The sequence below is a fragment of the Taudactylus pleione genome, unplaced genomic scaffold (genome assembly GCF_031769625.1).
Source record: "Taudactylus pleione unplaced genomic scaffold, aTauple2 ptg000138l, whole genome shotgun sequence".
In the NCBI taxonomy this organism is placed as follows: domain Eukaryota; kingdom Metazoa; phylum Chordata; class Amphibia; order Anura; family Myobatrachidae; genus Taudactylus; species Taudactylus pleione.
The window spans coordinates 12,689,625-12,711,263 of record NW_028284540.1 but is presented as its reverse complement, the minus strand read 5'-3'; the positions used below and the strand labels follow the sequence as shown (position 1 = coordinate 12,711,263).

Below are 21,639 nucleotides of genomic sequence, written 5' to 3'. Positions count from 1 at the left end.
TAGAACCAACATCCCCACAAAATCGACCACAGTGTTTGTATTCAAAGTAGATCATTTACTAACAGTTGATTTTGGGTTCCATTCTGATTTAGATGGTGCATTGGTTTATATTTAAAGTTCTATTTGAAGTTCTAAAAGTGTTTTATTCACCATCTAAAGAACCCAAAATTAACCAAAAATCATACAAAGACTCATGCATTGTATTACCCACAAACACCAATGATTTTTCCTTCAGTAAATATCTGATTGTCAAAATCGCCACCAATTCAAATCACAATAACCGCAAAATAGAATGTAACTGAAAATCGACCCTTAGTAAATGTACCCCTATGTCTGTCATATAGATACTTAATATTTTGGAACGTATTGTAGAAGCTATTGCTTCTGTAATATGAAGACCCCCAACACATATAATTTTATTTATTCTGTAGATTAGAATTTAGAATGGAAACCAGCAGGACCGTTTCTTATAGTTTTGTGAAATGTAAATTTACAGCAGTTTTTAGATTTAACTTTACGTTTTGAAACCGTACCAACCCCTGAAAGTTCCTGGAATTTGAAGCTGTTCTGCTATCTTGGCGGATTCCTTTATACATTTTTTTTAACCCTTCAATGGATGATATCTTTATTCCTGTGGACATGTTTGGGTGATTTGGTTGCTCATACTCCTCTCGTCCCCTTCCAATGCAAATTGAAGCAGAATAAGATGCTATTTATCAAAGAGTCAATTGTAGTTGGTGTTTGTAGGAAAAATAACATCCCCGGTCTTTGGCTCTGATGATTAATGTGATGTGATTGTGACACTGGACCCCTCATATATCAAACCCACATCCTGACTGTCTGCATCTGCTCAGGTTCCAAACACACCTAATTACAGAGCTCTGCACAGCAAATGAAGTGTAGCCATGCACAGTGTAAGTCATAAGGGCAGATTGGCTGCTTGCTGTGACTTGTCAGAGGGTTGTGTCCTGAATTGTCCTGTGACTCCAAACACTCTAGGATGAGATGTCTCATGAAATATTGCATTATAGAAGTCAAAGGACTGTTTCTTGGACCTCCCAAAGGATTTTAACCCCGATCCCCAAATTGGATATTCTCCCAGCACCATATCACAACAAGCATGTATCACACGGGTTACTTACATTACAAAACAAAACAAAAGAAGATGTGACATTAAATGACCATATTCTTCAATATTGTAAAAGCTTCTTTAATCAGAAGTTCTTGATTTGCAATGCCGAAATCAGCCTTTTTTTTTATCTTAAATTGACCACTGGGGGCACAGAGTACATTCAAGTTAACTTACTTAGCTAACTTGCTCTTGTTAATAAACAAATCAGCATAAAATCAGGTTCCCTGACCCTGTATGTTCTATTATATTTTTTTATAAAAAAAATGTGTTACAAGGACAGGTACATTTGTGAGTATTTAAAGTTTACGATGGACCTTTCTAAATCCTGACACATGAAACTTCATTCTTGTATGTCAGAGGTATACCTATTACAAGTGGGACAAAAGGACCTGATGTACTCTACAATCAATATTTTTACTGATTTATTACTCTCTATTCATAGTAAGAACGTGCAAACAGTAGCAGCATTTTATGTTAACTGCTTCTCTGTGGCACTAAAGGAAAAAACTACAGATCTGTTTGGGTTTTTTGATAGTCTCTGATATTTTTATGTTTTATTTCTCATAATATATTAGACATTGTTGTACATTCATATAGTAAAGAAATTATTTTCTCCACCATCAAAACCGAGGTGAAGGTAAAACTGCTATTTTCTAACTTTATTACCACATTTTGATTTGACTTCTCGAGTACCTTTCCTGGTTTTGTCATTCTTTGATATACTGTACCTTATGCTTATTATTTTCTGTGTAGTGTACAACACACCTGTATGTTAGTCTTCTTATCAATTAGAATTTAATGTACGAATTTCCCATTTAATCTATAGTTACTGTGCTATGTAATACATGCAAAATCCATGTCACGGGTAGAACATGTGTTAGGTACATTTATCTGTTGATGTCACCAGTATAAACACCCTAAGGGCGAGCAAAATAGTGGTCTGATTTAGAGGTGGACACAGACGCCGCCATGTCATCGTCTATGGCGGTCACCCCTCTACGACTTTATACAAAGCCCTTCCCTTGTGTAGAGACATCCACTGTCAGCGTCTGGAGGCGCCGAAATACCAACTGGTGCAGTTTCTCTGTCAGTGTATGGCCTCCTATGTGAGCAGCTGAGTCTGTGTACACATCCCCTTTCACCAGCCCGCCCGTGACACTGCCATATCACGCCAATAAGATAGACCATCTCAGGGCGTCTGTTTAGCCACATTCCAGTCACCCATCAGGAACGCCCAGAATTTTTCCAAGACTTCCTGATAACGTGTGTCTCCATCACAGCAGTGCCTTTGTGCGTATACTCTGTCTAACTGTAACACATGCACGGCAGGAATTTAAGGCTTTTTGCACACACACTGAGGCAAAAAATAGCTCAGCATCTGCATTGTGTGCGGCTCTGAATCAGGTTCTAAACCTCATATTTTTGCCACTATTCCAGATGAGTGATCATCAATGTGTATTACAGGTGCATTAAAAGGGCATTAGTGTGATTATAGACCAGTCGCTTGTGGTCCTTTTATTGACTCCTTAGGACATTTTACCTGTGCATCACAAAAAAGGCTTATTTACAAATGTAATACTGCTGAGATGTAGAACAATGCTGTCATTGCTTACGTCACATGTCTGTTTTTATGGACAAGTGCACAGATTACTGCAGCTAGAATGCACAGTAAGTTTTGAATAGTAAGAGCAAGACCATAATTTTTGGTCCATTTGGAAACCCTGTAATGATAGAAATGGACTAATATTGGTATTTTTACATATAGGGCCAAATGTAATAGCCTGCGAGTTAAGACAAGTGCCGAGATGTAATCAATTTAGCTGTTTTGCCTTTAAAAAACTGGCACTTCAAAACTACATTTCAGCACTTGCCACAGCTCACAGGCTGTAACATTTGGTCCATAGAGAGTATTATCTGTTACGGAAACTGGCTATTTTATTACTGCTTGTACGTAATAATCACCAAGATATTTATCTGATAAGGAATGTGCCACATGGCGAGGGGCTCTTCTGTGTTTACACAGGGGAAATGTCATTTGTGTTACACATGCTAGCAAATAATTACAGAAAGTACAAGCTTGAACAAAGCACTTAATTACATCCTGTTACAATGTTATTCAGTCTGCAGTAAATTAGAAGTAATCAAGCTGCAATGGGTAATTAGTGTGTATTTGCATGTTTAATACAGTAAACACAAGAGAGGGTGAAATTATAGATCCACCTCAGTATATAGCACCTTGTACACAGAGTAATTATGTCACACTGCTGAGCTTAATGATTTACCAGATATGTGCAACGTTTAGAAATTAAATTTGAGATATTGCCAATTCACTTCATGTGTGATATTGGTCGCAGACTTCTGTCTATCCAGGAATAGAAACTGTGAGAATATGCTAGTAGTTTATATATATATATATATATATATATATATATATATATATATACTGTGTATATATACATATATGTGTGTGTGTGCTATATTATTCTGCTTTTGTCGAGCAACGTAATACAAAAAGGTATGTGTACAGTCACCGGTATTTGTACCCCCACCTCCCACGTTGCTAGATGCGGCTCCTTTGTGTCCGGTCAGCAAGTCCCGCTGCATAGAAACAGGGCATAACATGCTACTGAAAGTGATAGCGATGATTGTGAACATTGTAACAATATGATAAAGTGCTGATATTACTGATACAAAGTTAAACACTAGAAAATAAACAATCCATATACAAAAAGCATATGTATGATGCCGATGTTTCGGCCAATAATATTACATCCATTCTTGCATCTGTTAATAAGATGGATTACAAAGAAGACTGCTGATTATATATTACATGTCCATAATAAACTATGAAGAGTACATAATAATATAAAATGCGATAATCATGTTACTAAAAAAAAACAATGAACACTTGTTTAAGCCTTTAGGAGTCAATAAGTTCAGTCTTTCAATCCATTTTGCTTCCAGATTGAAAAGGATTTTGGATCTGTCCCCACCTTGAGATAAAGGAAGGACATGGTCTTCGATATCTCAATGTTGAGAAATTGTGTTTCGCAAGGGCAATATGCCTTGCCACCGGCTGTTCACTTGTGTCCTAAAGGAGGGCTGCTCTAATCGCTGAGTGGTGTTGGGTCATCTGGTCCTTGAATCATCATTCCGTTTTACCAACATATAATCGAGCACAAGGACATGTGATAGTGTAAATTACAAATTTACTTGTGCATGTCAGTTGGTGGCGAATAAGATATTTTTGATCCAGTATATTGATGGAAAATGGAATTGCCTGCCTGTAGATAGCGACAAGTGACACAGTTTGGACATTCAAAGCATCCATGTTCTGTGGGACCTAAAAATTATGTAGATGGTTGTTTGTTAAAATTAGTGATGTCTATATGGACTAGGTAGTCTTTCAAAATTGTCCCTCTTTTATAACATGTCAGAAGGGATGAATCTTTTAGTACCTTGAGGTCTGGGTCTGATGTAATCATGGGTCATCATTTTTTGGCCTACTTATAGAGTTATATGAGTGTGCTCATATGGTTAAAATTGTCGACCCAAATATGCTTATTACCCTTTTTCTTCCAGGTTTTGTAGGTCAAGATATTATCTGGAGGGATATAGACGGCTTTCCTTTTTAATTTAGCTAGTTTAACTGGTGCATATTCTCGTGAAATAAATTTAGCTACCATGATATCAATCTGTTTTATTGATTCCCTACTGCTGGAAATATATAAAAATTGTGAATGCAGTATGGCAATGCTTCTTTTAAGGGTTTTGGATGTGCACTATTTGCTAGCACTAAATTGTTCCTGTCAGTAGGCTTCGTACATAGGGCCTAAATCAGCGCTGAACGCAGACTCCCGATGATCGGGAATCTGCGCAGGCGCCAGACCTGTGCTGCACATGTGCAGAACGGGTCTGCAAGCCTGCACGTAAACTGGCAGCAGACTGTCAGTGACTGAAATGGAGGCGTGTCGCCGCCGTTGAGGGGGAGGGAAGAGGCCAGGATCTCCGCAGGCTGACGGAGATTTCCTGGCTTCTTCCTCGCAGCATCGATGGCCGGCTGCGTGACCCCATGGGCCGATGGTCCGCAGAGTATCCGATGCTGCATTGGACAACGCAGCTCGGATACGTAATGCAGCAGGAGGCGTGATGACTCCTGCTGCATTACCAGATCAGCACAGACGGAATAGCTATGCTGTTTGCGAGCATCTTAGCTTTTCTGTCTGAAGCTGAATCAGGGCCATAAAAGTAGTAGTTAAACGATTTCCCTCTAATTATGGTGACATCCAAAAAATTTACACTTGTTTTGACAACTATATAAGTGAATTTCACAAGGCAATTAGTAACTTTGCTGATTATATGGGGGGGCACACAAGATGCATTTTGCTATCTTATTGATGGACATAATCTTACTAATTGCCCGGTGATTACCTCTAAAGGTAACCCTGGATAGCAGACAATCCCCCTTTTCTGCGCATCAACATGGTCCCACCTCCCCCTGCACAGTGTAATGAATTGCTGCATTTTGCAGTGGTGGTGAGGACAAGATGATGCTAGTCATGGCGCCATGTCCTCTGCCCCTGGGACCTTCCCCTTCTGGAAGGGAAGCCTCAAAGAGTCGACAACTATGATCCACATCACCTCAAAAGTATAATATATAAAGCTCCCAAGTGTTCAGGTTTCTAGGTTAATATGTTACATTTTTGGAGGCAGGTCCAGTTTAATAAGTGGGAACCCAATTTGTTATGAATACATTTTCTGCCAGAAATAAGCTTTGCTTCCTGAAAACACAGAACACATTTTCTTGTTTGTTCAGACAGAAGTTTATACTTCTGTTTACTGACCGTTGTTTTCTGGCTTCTACTTAACATTTATCATTGTAAATTAAAACCAGACGAGTGTAAGCGACAAATTAAGAATTTTATTTCCAAACATGACACAATTACACAGCAAAGCGTAAATAGCCCAATCTTCTCTGGTCAAACAAGATCATCGGAATGCAGATTTGTTTTTAATTCTAAGGAAGTAACGTAGCAGAGTCAAGTTTTCAATGTACCAGGAAATAAAAAAAAGTGTTGTTGGGAAAAGGTTTTAGCATGCCTTGTCACCTGCCTATAGGTGAGGCAGCTGTTGCACTGCCTCATGCCTCAGTGATATCACTGGTTCCGCACTAAAGTGATCAACTGCATCCTCATAAATATCAGCCCACAAAAAAGGGATGACAGGAACTTTTTCTTCAATTATGACACTCCTACCACCATGTGCGTTTGCCCCTAGACAAAGATCCGAGATGCAGAGGAACACGTCTTGGAAATGTACAGGCTGAAAGACCACATTACCAAAACAGTACATACTTCAAGTTTACATTTATTCTGCTTCCATACAAAAAATCCCTCTACCTGTACTGGATCACATAGTCCCACTAAGCACTTTTTGCCATTGCTATTTGAGTGATCCAATTTGTAGTAAGTGTAATTAATCTCATGTATTAAATGCCTGTTTCCCTATAGATTATGAGCAGTGACCTCTTTATCTGTATATTGCTAACACATCGGGGGGAAAATGTAGTAGCCTGCAAGTCACAGGCTTTTACATCCCCCAGTCTTGTGTTGTTGCTAAAAAAATTAAATGTAATTAATAATAGCAAAAATAACATTAAACCTCATTAAAATGAGTTGTACACATATATACGGTATAACAGGATATAATAAGGTAAGTTAACGGGTACTAGCTAAAATATTTTGGAGCTCATATTAGAATATTTTAGGGCTCACATTCAAATATATTTAGTTTCATAACTCAATAATAATTATTTTTTAATATGTTTATTTCCCTCAGCCTTGGTTTCATTACTTCCCTGTCTCCAACAATGTACTGTATGTTTCTTATTTTAATATCTGCTACTTTGCTTTAATCTTTAAATTACACCCTCCGGCCTCCTTCAAACAACATCTTTACTTTTCCAGATGCTAAAGGTCGCATGGTGACGTAAAGGTGCAGTTGTTAGCACTTGGGCCATGGGTTCTTTTCTGACCAAGGCTGTGCTACTTGTGTGGGTTTCCAGCTGTGAATGACTAAACATTCCCTGTAAAGCGCTGTGTAATCTGTTGGCGCAATATAAATAAGTGTAATAAATAAATAATTGTGCTCAGATTATCCTCCCCTCTACCAGGAGTATGAGGGTGGTGCAGCTAAGTGAGACTGAATAATCCATTATAGAGATGGGAAGAATGAGGTATGCATAGCAATGACGTCTAGCCAGGACTTTCTGTATGGCCGGTTTTCGCGTAAGCTAGCATTGCCGCATCATTTCTGTCTGAAAAATTTCCAAAGAGGTATTATTTCTTACCTCTTGTTACAGGGCCCTGTCTCTTTCGAAGATTCCCAAGTTTATACCGGAAATGTTTGCCTGTATTCAAGAGAACAACATATCAAATGTGTAATTAGAGTTGTATGATCAGCTGTGTGCACATAAAACTCCACATGAATCTCTGAATATAGGACAGAAACATTGATACTTCCTGTAGGTTACATTTTTTGTATATTTTTATATATTATTTATGTCATTTTTAGGTTGTGCCTACTGCAGCTTTACTGTAAATTGTAATAATATCAGCATTAGCCTATAAAATAAATATACAGACTGTGTTTATGTGGCCTGTATGTTCCATTGCCATATACTGTGTTCTTTTCATAGGACAGAGAGATTCATATAACTGATTTTGGAATGGTACATTATTATAATCATACACTTTTATTACTGTTGCTTTAGTGCAGAACTTGTCTGGGACAAATGTTTTTGGTATAGTTCTATGATGATATGAGGGATGTGGATATACTGCTTTATTATTTAATTTTAATTATCAGATAATTACTCACTACACAGCACGCAAGGCAATATAAGATTGGTGATGATGAAATATAATAACTGCTATTTATACTAATGTTGGGCAAAAACAGACTTTGATTTGCACCCAATTTCTCCTATGGGCACTATCTTAGCAGCTTGCCCTACAGACTTACACTGTAAAGGGACCCTAGTATTGTTTTTGAGGGAATGAGGGGGCCTAGGTGTAATTCCTCCTAGATTGTATCTCGACAGCCATTGTGGAACATTTTAGTCAGACTCCATGTAGTGAAACATAAGATTGCAGAGATCTGTTATGATTGTATATAGCATTTGCAAGTTAAGTACTAGTAGCCGCCAGTTCTCCCAGACCCAAGAGTGTGACAGACATGGCGATGCTGCTACAACCCATTAATTCCCATCAATTTCTCTGTTCTGCTGAGTCCAGCTGTTTGGCTTCATTTCACAGCTGGTATTCCTAAGAACTGTAAAACAACTGGGCACCATATCATTTAATGCCAAGGGCAGCCCTCTGGACTTTCTTCAGTACAACTGTTCCTTATGCTACAATGCCAACTGCCATCCCTTCTGACTGTTATGCTCTCCCTACAACAGTTCCTGTTTCAGGTGTATCTCAGCTCCTCTTATTATTCCTGCATGTGAAATGGTTGCTGCTTGCAGTATTTGTACATTATGTAAACATGTATGTATTCCATGGTATCCAGACTATAGATCTACATTAAAAAAGGTCGAAATGTCTACATACACACCAGACGTTAGATAGACAATAGGTCGACAGGTACAAATGGTCGACAGGGTCAAACGGTCGACATGAAAATGCCCGACACACAATTTTTTTGTTTTAGGGTTAGGCACCTACTGGAGGGTTAGGGTTAGGCACCTCCACCGACGTTTAGGGTTAGGCACTTACCCCCACAGTTAGGGTTAGGCACCAAGAGGATGGTTGGGGTTAGGCACTTACAGGAGGTTTAGGGTTGGGCACTAGAAGGGATGGTTAATGTCAGGCACCTACCCCGATGGTTAGGGTTAGGCACCAAAGGGAGGGTTAAGGTTAGGGTGAAGATTAGTGTTAGAAAACTAAAAAAGAAAATTAATGTGTTGGCCATTTGTGTGGCGACCACTTTCACGTTGACCTTTTGTACTTGTCAACCTTCTTCCATGTCGATCTTTAGTGTGTCGACCTTTTGTCTCTGTAAATCTATTGTCACTCTAATACAGGGGTCTTCAACCTTTGGCCCTCCAGCTGCTGTGGAACTACACATCCCAGCATGCCCTGCCACCGTTTTGATATAACAGCATGCTAAAACTCTGGCAGGGCATCCTGGGATCTGTAGTTCCACAGCAGCTGGAGGGCCAAAGGTTGAAGACCCCTGCTCTAACATCTAGGGCCAAATGTACTAGGGTGAGTTTAGAAAATGTGAGAGGTTAGCAGTAAACTCTCACATTGGTCGAGTTTTATCTTCAAAATGGGAAAACATCTGGATGAGAGTTTAAATTGTGAGAGTTTTTTTCAGTCTAAAAACATGCGAGTTTCCATGTTCTCGGACTCTTATTACATTGGCCGAGTTTAAAAAGTGTGAGAGGTTACTGCTAAACTCTCATTTTCTAAACTGTCACCTTATTACATTTGGCGCCTGGTGTCTATCTAGACATTGTCGACCGTTTAACTATCTATTATACCACACCTGTATTCCTGTATTTTAATATTTTCTTTTTTAGGGAATGGAAAAATGTAAAAACCCCTTCAGAAAATCCTGTTTACCCCTACCTGTGACATCAGAACTTTTAACACTTTTTGCAGGGAATGGGTCAGGGATTTAACATTTTTGCAGGACATTATTTTGAAGTGTAAAATGGATCAATTGTTTTATCTCACCCCATCTCCCATCTAAAGTGATGGAACAGGGGGCCTGATTCAGCTTTGGGAATAGAGGGCCTGATTCAGAGACGGACGCTCTGAACGAGCGCTCGCTCTGAATCAGGGCGTGTTTTTTTTTTTGTTCGGCCTCCTGGCCGCTTGCATAGCTATGGATGACCACCCACAGCTATTGCGAGCGGCCACATTGATGGTCACGATGGTCAAGACCAACGCGACCATCGGGCTTGCGACGAGACCCTTGTTGTAGGGTCTCATGGCCGCAAGCCCCAGAGAGCTTCTGGCTCTAATAGAGCCTGAAGCTCTCCCACTGACATCACTGGTGATGTCAGTGTGGCCGCCCCATTTGGCCAGCCACCCCCCCTGCCCGCTTTCCAAACGGGGCGAACTGTCAATCACAATAGACAGCTCGCTCCCTTTGGTGCGAGACCCGGAGCGACGTCGTGCGCATGCCCAGTGGGCAAACATCGACCCGGTTGCGAGCGCTCAGCGCTTGCGACCGGGTCTGAATCGGGCCCAGAGTGAGAAACAGCACGTAACTGATCATCTTGGTGAAACCATGCTGCACTGCAGATGTAAAATGTGCAGAGAGATTTAGATTTGGGAGGGAGGTGTCCAAACTGACATCTAAATTGCAGTGTTAAAATAAAGCTGTGCGGCATTTTTGTGGGCTACATGCAAAAGCAGCCAGTATTTACCCTACATGCAAAATAACATGTATGTATTTGTACCCCTTGCATTGCAACATGGTTTGTCCTGGTTCACAGTTACGTGCTCTTTCTCACTCTATTCCCAAAGCTGAATCAGGCCCAGGGAGCGATATTCAATTGTTCGTGGGCACCCATGCCTTCTAGCGCATGTCGCGCTGAAATAGCTGTGTAAAATGGCTCAACCTGTCTGAAGCCCTGGTTAGCATACCCAAACAGCAGTTTGGGTGCCCAAAATCAGGACTTTTAGTCGATTTCAGGAGGGTACGAGCAGAAATCTGTGCTCCCGATCGAAGCAACTCCGAAATTGCTCCGTCGGACACCCATTAGCATCAGGCGTGGACGCAAACAGTTGTATCCTACTACTGATATTGTGTCTCTGACCATATTATACATGAGGTGTCTCAGAGCTCTCACTGAGGGCCTGAGTCATATACGTACGCATTGCCGATATTTATGCAGTTGAGCAATTATTGGCCAACTGTATATGCGTCTAAGCCGCAATGTGCATGAGTGGCGATTGAATTACCTTCAAATGTGACTTCAGTTGTAGTGAGGATTTATTCACGACTGATTGACAGACAGAGGTCGTTGTTTGGGAAGTAACAGGGAGTGGCGGCAAAAATATGGAGAGCATTTCCAGGGCATGTATCTGCCTACATCTGCGATCCCATACGCAGAAAATATGGCGTCAGCGTCTTAGTTCCCGTGGCCATTCTGCGTAACAATAGGATTACTCAGATGGCCGAATATCAAGGGATCTGCGAGCACCGCTGCGTGTTTGTTCGCACTTGCTTGGATCAGCGAAGCCACCAGTGGGCGTCTCAATTAATTTCCAGGCAGATTATTTTCGCACAGCAGCTGCGCAGAAAATCACAGCAGTGACTGCATTAGCGTCTCTGAGTCAGGCCCTGAGCTCTGTAAAATCAGATTCTAGTGAGTGCAGCCGTGGCTGCTTCCTGGGGCATAGATGTTGTACATCTCTGTTTGAATCTTGGCTTTTATTGCATCTTAACCCTCTCTAGACAGCTTGTCCTGCATGGTACTGCATGGGATAATATGGCAGCCGCCATATACATACAGGTGTAGAAATACAGGTATTTTATGCCACAATGTGGAAATTTTTGTACTGCGCATGCATCAATCTGTATGTAGATTTGATTGCATTTTGCACTTACAACTCCTTATACATACCACAATTGGGGAAGGGGAGTGCAAACATTGGCCAAGTACATTAAGGGTGTGTTCATGCAAAAGCGTTTCATGTATGACAACAACAAAGGCAAGCAGCATATACTAGCAGGTGCTTGATCCCTAGGGCAGAATACGCACTGATGAGGACAACGATCAGCAGGCACTTGATCCCTCCCACTGATGCTATTACTATTAATAAGTGCGGCTGCTGCAATCTAGTTATTTTGGATATTTGTAATCGGTCCACAGCACAATTTGTTTTTTAAAGAAGACAAGTGATATATAACTAATTGAGATTAATATTACTTTTATTTTGTTTTTGCATATCCTCTTGTATTTTACATCACAAATGTGACTTAGGGGTACACTTACTAAGTGCTGACTTTTGCAAGCCGTTGATTCTCTGCATGTTTCACCCCAAAATTTGTAGTTGCAACTATATAAAAAGCAAAACATGGGATGTTTTGTTTGTAACATGATTGCCATTTGAAATTCTGCAGTTAAACCAACCGAGAAGAGGCAGTTAGCAAAAGTTGCTGCTCTAGTAAATTTACCCCTTAGTATTTATTAATGACATTGTCCAGATATAGCAGACTAATGGTGCATACACACGTAAAGATTTTCTGTCCACCCATCAAACTAGAGTATTGGTTGGAATGAAAATCTGGTAAGGTATGAAAGCAAATGACTATCAGTAACTTGCTCCCAAATGCCGGAAAATGGACAAAAACTGTTGTTTGAACAAATTGTTTAGATCAAACATTTATCAAACTTGTCTGATGACCATTTCATCTGTTTTCTGGCATTTAGGAGCAAATTGCTGATCATCATTTACTTCCATATGTTACCAGATTTTCATTCCAACCAATCAACTAGTTTGATGGTTGAACAGAAAATCTTTAGGTGTGTACCCAGATTTAGTGCTCTATTTACTAAGCCTTGGATGGAGATAAAAGTGAATGGAGATAAGGTACCAGACAATCAGCTCCTTACTGCCATGTCACAGGCTGTATTTGAAAAATGACAGTTGGGAGCTGATTGGCTGGTACCTTATCTCCATCCAAGGCTTAGTAAAAATTGTATATGGGTTTGGTAATGTGACTTGAGCAGTTACTACTAACACTGTTTAACACATGTTCTGGCGTAAACAAGGCACATATATATTGGCTTCTCTTGACATTAGCCATATATTAGTTCAGCAGAATATATTGCTGTAAAGTGTCTCAGGAGCGTTTACCTGATTACCAAGTGCATGTTGCAAATAAAGTTGGACAGTCATTGTCTCTCAAGTATTCTATGTACATTTGTTTAACAGTAACATATGTTTTGTCTGCTTCATTCACAGCCCCCCAGGTCTCAGTGGCAGTCCTGTCATTTCTGACATCTCCCTAATCCGCCTGTCTCCTCACCCGGTGAGCACCACAGAATTCAGCCACGCTCACCATTATGTGAGTCCCCACATGGAACATTACCTGAGGTCTGTCCACAGTAGCCCCACCTTGTCCATGATCTCTGCCGCCAGGGGTCTCAGCCCAGCTGAAGGTAAGTATATAGGTGTTATGACTATACCTCATCTAGACCATTATATATAATATTGTTTTTATTTCAGTACTACCAATGACTAAAAACATGTGGGTATACATAGGAAGTGGGATATAAGCTTTCAGGGTAGGTGCAAACACAACCCATATGATGCAGACATACACGGATTATATTAATATGGAACTTTGCTTGTTCGCATTTTGAACTCTTGGCTGGCGCCTAAAGTACAACAAACAGTGGGACATCCAGGTCAAGCCTGAACACCTTCAGTTTCTCTGCATACTTTCCTTTACCTCTACATCAGATACATTTCTGGATAACAAACCTATGACCCGTTTATATCTGCATCTATCCTGAAACTTTTTTTATTTTCTCCAAAAATACTGCTAATTATAGGCCATTTTTATTTGTATTATGAGAGTGAGGGGACATCTGAACTGTTGGTATTACATGTGTCCTGACAGTGAGGGAACATCAGAACTGTTGGTATTACATGTGTCCTGAGAGTAAGGGGACATCAGAACTGTTGGTATTACATGTGTCCTGACAGTGAGGGAACATCAGAACTGTTGGTATTACATGTGTCCTGAGAGTAAGGGGACATCAGAACTGTTGGTATTACATGTGTCCTGACAGTGAGGGAACATCAGAACTGTTGGTATTACATGTGTCCTGAGAGTGAGGGGACATCTGAACTGTTTGTATTACTTGTGTCCTGAGAGTGAGGGGACATCTGAACTGTTGGTATTACTTGTGTCCTGAGAGTGAGGGACATCTGAACTGTTTGTATTACTTGTGTCCTGAGAGTGAGGGGACATCTGAACTGTTGGTATTACATGTGTCCTGAGAGTGAGGGGACATCTGAACTGTTTGTATTACTTGTGTCCTGAGAGTGAGGGACATCTGAACTATTGGTATTACATGGGTCCTAAGAGTGAGGGGACATCAGAACTGTTGGTATTACATGTGTCCTGAGAGTGAGGGGACATCGAAACTGTTGGCATTACATGTGTCCTGAGAGTGAGGGGACATCTGAACTGTTTGTATTACTTGTGTCCTGAGAGTGAGGGACATCTGAACTATTAGTATTACATGGGTCCTAAGAGTGAGGGGACATCAGAACTGTTGGTATTACATGTGTCCTGAGAGTGAGGGGACATTGAAACTGTTGGCATTACATGTGTCCTGAGAGTGAGGGGACATCGAAACTGTTGGTTTTACAAGTGTCCTGAGAGTGAGGGGACATCAGGATGCTACTGTATGTATTTCGTCTGTTCACCAGTTTGTAGCTAATTAAAAAGTAAGTTTGCAGAGTGAAAATGGCCACGCTTCCATTCACACAGCAAAGACCAACACTAAAAATGTGCCTTTTATATCCTTTTTTTATGTCACTAATATTGCTCCACAAAACAAAATCTCAATGTTACTCTGCTCTGAAAAATAAGAATCACCATTGCACCTTCTCTGTACACTTTAAGCAATGTCTTCAATTAAACCAGCTCTTTTCCAACTTTGTATATTCTCCGTTAGAGATGGGCGGTTCGGTTTTACTATAGAGCGAACATACCCAAACGTTGGGGGTCTGAGTTGTACCAAGTCCCACATCTTTATTCTGCATACACCGCCATCTTGTGTCACAAAGCTGTGCACTCCCACATAGCACCACCAAAGGTTTTAGTGCTGCGCCATCACTGTTTTTTGCTTAATTCATATAACAATGCAACCATTTTGTGATGTTACATTAATTCAGGGAGAAGTTCAAAGCCACTCTTCCTGGCACTGTCTGCCCCCACTTTATAGTAAAAAAAACATACATAAAAAAATCAGTAATAAGAGACCATTGAACGAATAAACAAAATGATCCACTTTAAATGACCTGGTGGCCCAGGTTTTGGATCTCAAAACAGATTAGTTTCAGAACTCTAAGGGGCCTATTTATCAAGCATTTTGTCTAGAGACTGACACCATGCACATGCGCAGTGGCAGATTCCCAGGAGGAGTCTTTCACAAATGTGTAGCTGGGATCTAACTTGCAGGGACAGTATGTATCGCTCCCACTGTCCCTGCGAGTTGTCTTTAGTACATAGAAGGGACATTTTTGTTTAAAATTAAAAAGTCTATTGCGATACGGACTGTTAATAATCACAACATTATCGCGATTATTAAAACATAGACCTTTAAAACTTTTAAATAAGAGGAAAATTACCAGTGGGATTTGCTTTTATGTACAACCATCCCCATGATATTAAACATGCATAAGAAACAGTTACTGATGCCACTAATTCTATTAATTTGGGTGCATCAGGAACAAAAATCAGAGCTTAACTGGGAAAATTGTACCAGAGTTATAGAAGTACTTTATAGAAGCAGCAATCAAAACACTTTAGTGTTATTGTGGTTTAGGATATTCCCTGTTCTCTTCAGCTCCTGTCTGATATGCGACCACTGGGTGTGGATTCTTTCACTCAGTCACAGTATTAATCCAGGTGTGTCGAGACAGACTGTAGAGTAATGTTCTAATTCTACAAAATTCAGGAATTTGCACACCTAGCCCAGGGCCCATTAGGCAGGAGAAGGGGGAGCTAAATGATAAATACACATTTTAGTCACACAAAGGACCTACAGTATTCAGAAGCTTGTGAGAAGTTCTTGCCTAATCATTCTCATCTCACCTGTCTCTATCAGTGCAAGAAGTGAGCCAAAACTATAGGGTACAATTACCCGCCTGGCAGAAAAGTTAACTGGGCCGCATATATACTGTATGTATGTATGTATATATGTATGTATATATATATATATATATATATATATATATATTTATACCAATTTCCCCCCTCGATTTACATGAAATTTGACAGTTTGTCTTCAAATCGCTCCACTTCTACGAAATATTCTGGAAGCTGAGACTTATACTGGGGATTTAGTCATATCATCTAATGTCCTCTCCTCAGCATATCTAATTATTGACTGTGAGGGGTGTATTTACTAAAGTGCTGATTTTTAAAAGTAGAGTTCTAGCTATTATCTTCTAGAAGGTGCTAGACAAATGATAAGTAGAATCTAATTGGTTGCTATGGGCAACAACTCCACTTCTAAAAACCTGCACTTAAATATACCCCTAAGACTCTATCCATGTTCACAGCCTTGAACATTTTCTCCTTGAATGAATTTGGACAGACACTATTTATTTTTCCTCCCGAACCCGCCTTTTCCTCTTCGGAGCTCCGAGTGTAGTTTTGAGGATTTGCAGCTGTGAGAACTTCTATAATTGGCTCTGGCGAAGCATTAGTATTCAGGGAGCCAGACGCCGAGACTAGTTGCATCCAGCAGATCTCAAGCTCCACGTGTCTTGTTTCAGCATCACGGGGAGCGGTTGAGACATTAATAAGGGTGTTTATACAAAAAGCGGAAACCGGAGAACTTTCAAGTTCTCTGGATGCACAAGGGTTTGGTGGAAGTCATGAGTAATGTTACATTAAATCACTGCTCCGTGCATCCTATTATCATATAACAGATACAGGAGACAGAAATGAAATTGTGTTGCAATGTGATAAAATTAGTTTATTATACTTAGAAGACTCTTGCAGAGGACACCATAACAAATCAATCAAATTAAGGCAACCATTCATTTATTGTTAATTAACCATCAATAATAACCCTTAACGTAAACTAAATAGACATAATGACAGTGACAACCCTAGCTTTTGGAATAAAGGTCACAGCTTTTATTGATTGACCGAATTTTTAATTAACCTGACTGGTGGCTAAGAAGGCACTACAAACTCACAGCTCTAGATGAATATTCTGCACAGATGTGGGACGACTAATACACCCCCCCTTAAACACACGTGCGCCATGAGGACTCATGTTGCCCTCTTGATAAACAGCCTGAGCGCTTCTGCCTAGGCAGGACAAACTCGCTACTAAATCAAGTGCCCCACAGTAACTTCTTGTGCCATAATTGGCCACTGAATTGTAGCGCATTCCCGCCTAGCTGCATCTCCCCTGAATTAAAAAAATATTAAGTTATGAGACAAACAACATATAACAGCAAAGTTGTGGGCGTAAGGGTGGGACTTCCAAACCGAAAGGATTACTCTAGAAGAAGAAACTGCCTATTTATAAACTACTCTATAAGACACACCCCTCAGACTTTATTGGATAAAACTCTAACTGTAAATTAAACTAACCAGACACATTTCCGTCTGGCATAAGGGCTATATTTTACAGCCAGTCATCCATAAAATCAGGACTCATATATCCTTAAACTTATGCAGCTTTCATCTATTTAAAACATTGCATACAATTTTTTATTAAGAGACGTAACAGCAAATGCTGCTTCTACTGTCAAGTATCTTGTGGCGGTGCTTCTGTGATAACTGTTCTATATGAATGCTGTATTCTGAGATGTACAATTCATTTTATTATTTTATTGTTTATCTTATTGTTAAAAACTTTAATAAAGGCATTGAATTAAATAAAATATCTATTTTTAAAAAAAAAATGCAAAAAATATTTTCCCACATGTAGTTTTCCTTTCAGTTTTAGCACCACCCAGTAATGTGCCCAATAGCTTTTGCCACTTTTTGATAAAGGGGAGTATTTAATTAAGATGCAAAAAGTCGGAATCGGCAATACATCATTTTTCGCCTATTTCAATTATGCCCGTATTCAAAAAATGGGGATAACTTTTCACCATATTTTACATGGCGAAAAAAGTGCAGAATTGGGGTTTAGGGGTGCAGGCTTAAAAAAAATAGCCTGCACCCCTTGGAATAGCCCATAAAAACGAACTGTGTCAAAAAAAGTAAAACAAAAAAAATAGGGACACCCCAAAAAAAAATATTTTAATTTTGGGGTAGAAAAAAAAATGGGGAACAGTCTTTAAAAATTTTGCAATAGGTTCAGGGGTATTTTGTAAGTATGCGGCAGGTTGTTTTCTAGAATAGGCTATTAGCAGCAGGTAAATTTTTGCAGAATTAAAAAAAAAATGAGTTTAGGGTGTAAAAAATATGCTAGTACCCATTTTCAAATACCCCAAATTTGATGTGACCAGTTAAAAAAATGAAAAAATAAACCTAAGTGCTCTTCTGCATCACTTTTTCTAATGTTGGGAAAAACACCTGCGCAGCTATTTAAAGATGCAGAACACATTCTGCAGGGCTAAACGGGGGTACCCAGAGTGAACCACCATGTCTGGAGATCTTTAGGGGTGTCCTAGGAACAAAACCCGAAAATTCCCGAATTTTTAGCGATACTTACTGCTGGCTCCCATTTTAGCTGCTTCCTAATTGAATACGGGGATAAACCGGGCATGCGCCCGATACTTTATTTCTGGAAAATCAGCGATGTGGAGCGAAAAGTCCAGCACAGACTTTTTGCTGCCAAATTGAATACCGGCCAATGTCTTAGTTAGATGCCAGTTGTTACACGGATGCCGAATCATTTTGTCATGTGTGTATTCTGTTCATATGTGGTTTCCATCTAATTGTAGATGTTTTTAAGCATTAACACAACAACAAAGTAAAATAGAAACATCATTAAAGTAAAACAAAATGATGATTGTTTGTGATTGTTTATCAGAACTGTTTTTGTTTCAGCCGTTTTTTTTCTACTCATTACATATATCTTTTTCCAGAAATCAGCTTCTGCTTCTTAGTTGATGTGGGGGAAACAAACTTATTTGTGAATGTCAAGTTCTCATTAAAAAGAGGACTAAAAATAGTGAATGACTAACATTTCTGTAATAAAAATGGGGATGCAGACTTTTGTCTGACTCTCACCACTCATTATCCTCACTAATGCTTCCAAATGGTGAAGTTAGGATGGAGAGTCATTGAGTAATTCTGCCGTCTCTTCCCACAGTGGCACATGAGCACTTAAAAGAAAGGGGGATCTTTGGTATTGCTCCCCCACCACCGGGTATCAACCCTGCGGATTACTATCACCAGATGACGCTCTTGGCAAGTCACCCAAGTCCCTACGGGGAGCTCCTGTTGCAAAGTGGTGCAGTGGGCACTCCAGGCCACCTGCACGATTACCTGACACCGATGGATGGTAAGTCATTTTATGCCAGGGTGCCAGTGATGCATCCAGATTTCCTATTTGTGGTTTTTCTTGTGTAGCTGTTCCTTTATATTTAGAATGGTGTCATATGTATATTTGGGAGAAATTAAACAAGGCCATATGTAGCAAAAAAACAACTGCAACAAAATGTCCCTGAATATTAGGCTTTAGCAGAGTTCTTAACTCATGGTTTGGGATCCAAAACCTGGGCCACCAGGGTGTTTAAAATGGATCCTTGTAAACTTCTCATTGTATTGTATACCATGTTCTCTTTAAAACTTTAGACATTGTGTGTGAGAGAGAGAGACTAGTGAACCGGCAAATGATGGGTCACAAACACTAGTTCTTTATAATGCCAGACACATTTTATAACCTTAGACAGTCTATATAATGTCAGACAATAATGTATACAATGTTAGACACTGTATATTAGATGCTTTATATAACTTTATGCAGTCTATATAATGTCAAACTTTATATAATTTCAGACAGTTTATATAATGTTAGACAATGTATATAACATTAGATACTTTATATAATGATGGTCTATAAAATGTAAAAAAATATATATAACATTATTATTATTATTACTACCAGTTATTTATATAGCGCACACATATTCCGCAGCGCTTTACAGAGACTATCTAACCATTCACATCTGTCCCTGCCCCAGTGGAGCTTACAATCTATATTCCCTACCACATGCTCACACACATACAGACTATGGTCAATCTTGTGGGGAGCCAATTAACCTACCAGTATATTTTTGGAGTTACTCTTTAATACGTTAGACAGTCTATATAATTTCAGACAAAACATTAGAGGGTCTATATAATGTCAGACATTATAGGAGAATTAAATTCTGCACAATGTGCCGCCGGAAATCGTCTTGATGTCCAACTGCACACATCTATTATGGTGCGAGGGAAAATTAGCAAAGATATTGGTCGCAAAGTTCCTTCACCCAATTGTGCATTTCACAGCCTTTGTGCTGAATTTAATTCCTTCCTATGTAACATCAGAGATATTAAATAATGTAACATCAGAAATGCTATATAATGTCGGACACACTTTATAACAGTAGACAGTAGAAGCTCTATATAACATTAGGCACTTTAGAACATCAAACGCTCTACAAAACATGTTCTATAATGTCAGATACTCTACATAACATTAGATGCTCTATAACAGGGGTAGCCAACCTCAGTCCTTGAGAGCTACTAACAGTTCACGTTTTCCAGACCACCTAGCTGGTGCGGTATACGTTTGGAAATCCGGCAGACGCAGTGCCGACCGCTGGCTTCCTGACTGCTTAATCCCGGCGTGGGTTAAATGACAGACATCTAAATCCAGATGCCTGTCATTTTACCTACGCCAGGAGACCGGCGCCCAGCATCCCGATCGAAGGGATTCCTGGCGCGGACAGCCGCGGGGGGTTAAGGGTTAAGTTTAGGGCTCCCGGGGGGGACTTAGGGTTAAGCACGCCCCCGGGAGGTTAGGGTCAGGCTAGGGGAACGGGGGGTTAGGTTTAGGCCTTAGAGGGGGGATTAGGGTTAGGCACAGGGGGGGGAGGTTAGGGTTAGGCACCCTAAAGGAGGGTTAGGGGGTATAATTAGGTTAGTTTATACTTACCTTTAGGACGATCGGGATTTCCTCCTCTGTCATGTGGCCGGCGGTATATCATACCGAATCCAGCAGCTGCACAGGTGTATTCATTACACACTAAAACATTTGAAAAGATCCACAGGTGGAGCTAATTATTTCACTTCTGTGAGGAGACCTGGAAAACATGCACTGTTGGTAGCTCTCGAGGACCAGGGTTGGCTATCTGTGCTCTATAATGTCAGAATCAGACTAATAAATGTGTGGAATATTCATGAAAATAATTTGTAACACTTTAATAAAAGATAAAAATATACCACATTAGTGATCAATAAAATTATTGACGATAAAAGACATTAAACACATGATTGTTTGTAATCAACTGAGGAATAAATATGTTCTGGATGAGCACCTAATATAAATACTGTATCTCTGGTAGGTAGTAAGTCTCATTAATCCAATGCAGTGGCGCTGAGAGCTGCCACAGGCCCAGGTACTGAGGGGGGCTTGACCAAATCCCAGGGGAGGCCTTAAAAAGGCACCAATGTCAGGTTGACTCGGGCCTCTCCAACAAGCCGGGGTACTTAGTACCCACTAAAGTGCATTCATAGCACTAGCAACATTTATTAGTTTTGTCGTTTTTACAAGGTTG

At 40.0% G+C, this 21,639-nt stretch overlaps 1 protein-coding gene across 1 annotated transcript in view; it reads left to right on the top strand.

The window, feature by feature from the left end:
• The window catches only part of GLI2 (GLI family zinc finger 2), a 240,405-nt gene that overhangs the window by 166,609 nt on the left and 52,157 nt on the right, over positions 1 to 21,639 (top strand). The window contains exons 4-5 of the mRNA XM_088473666.1: positions 13,123 to 13,319; positions 19,185 to 19,376. Coding sequence (XP_088329792.1) covers positions 13,123 to 13,319; positions 19,185 to 19,376 — 389 coding nt within the window. The remainder of the gene's footprint in view (positions 1 to 13,122; positions 13,320 to 19,184; positions 19,377 to 21,639) is intronic.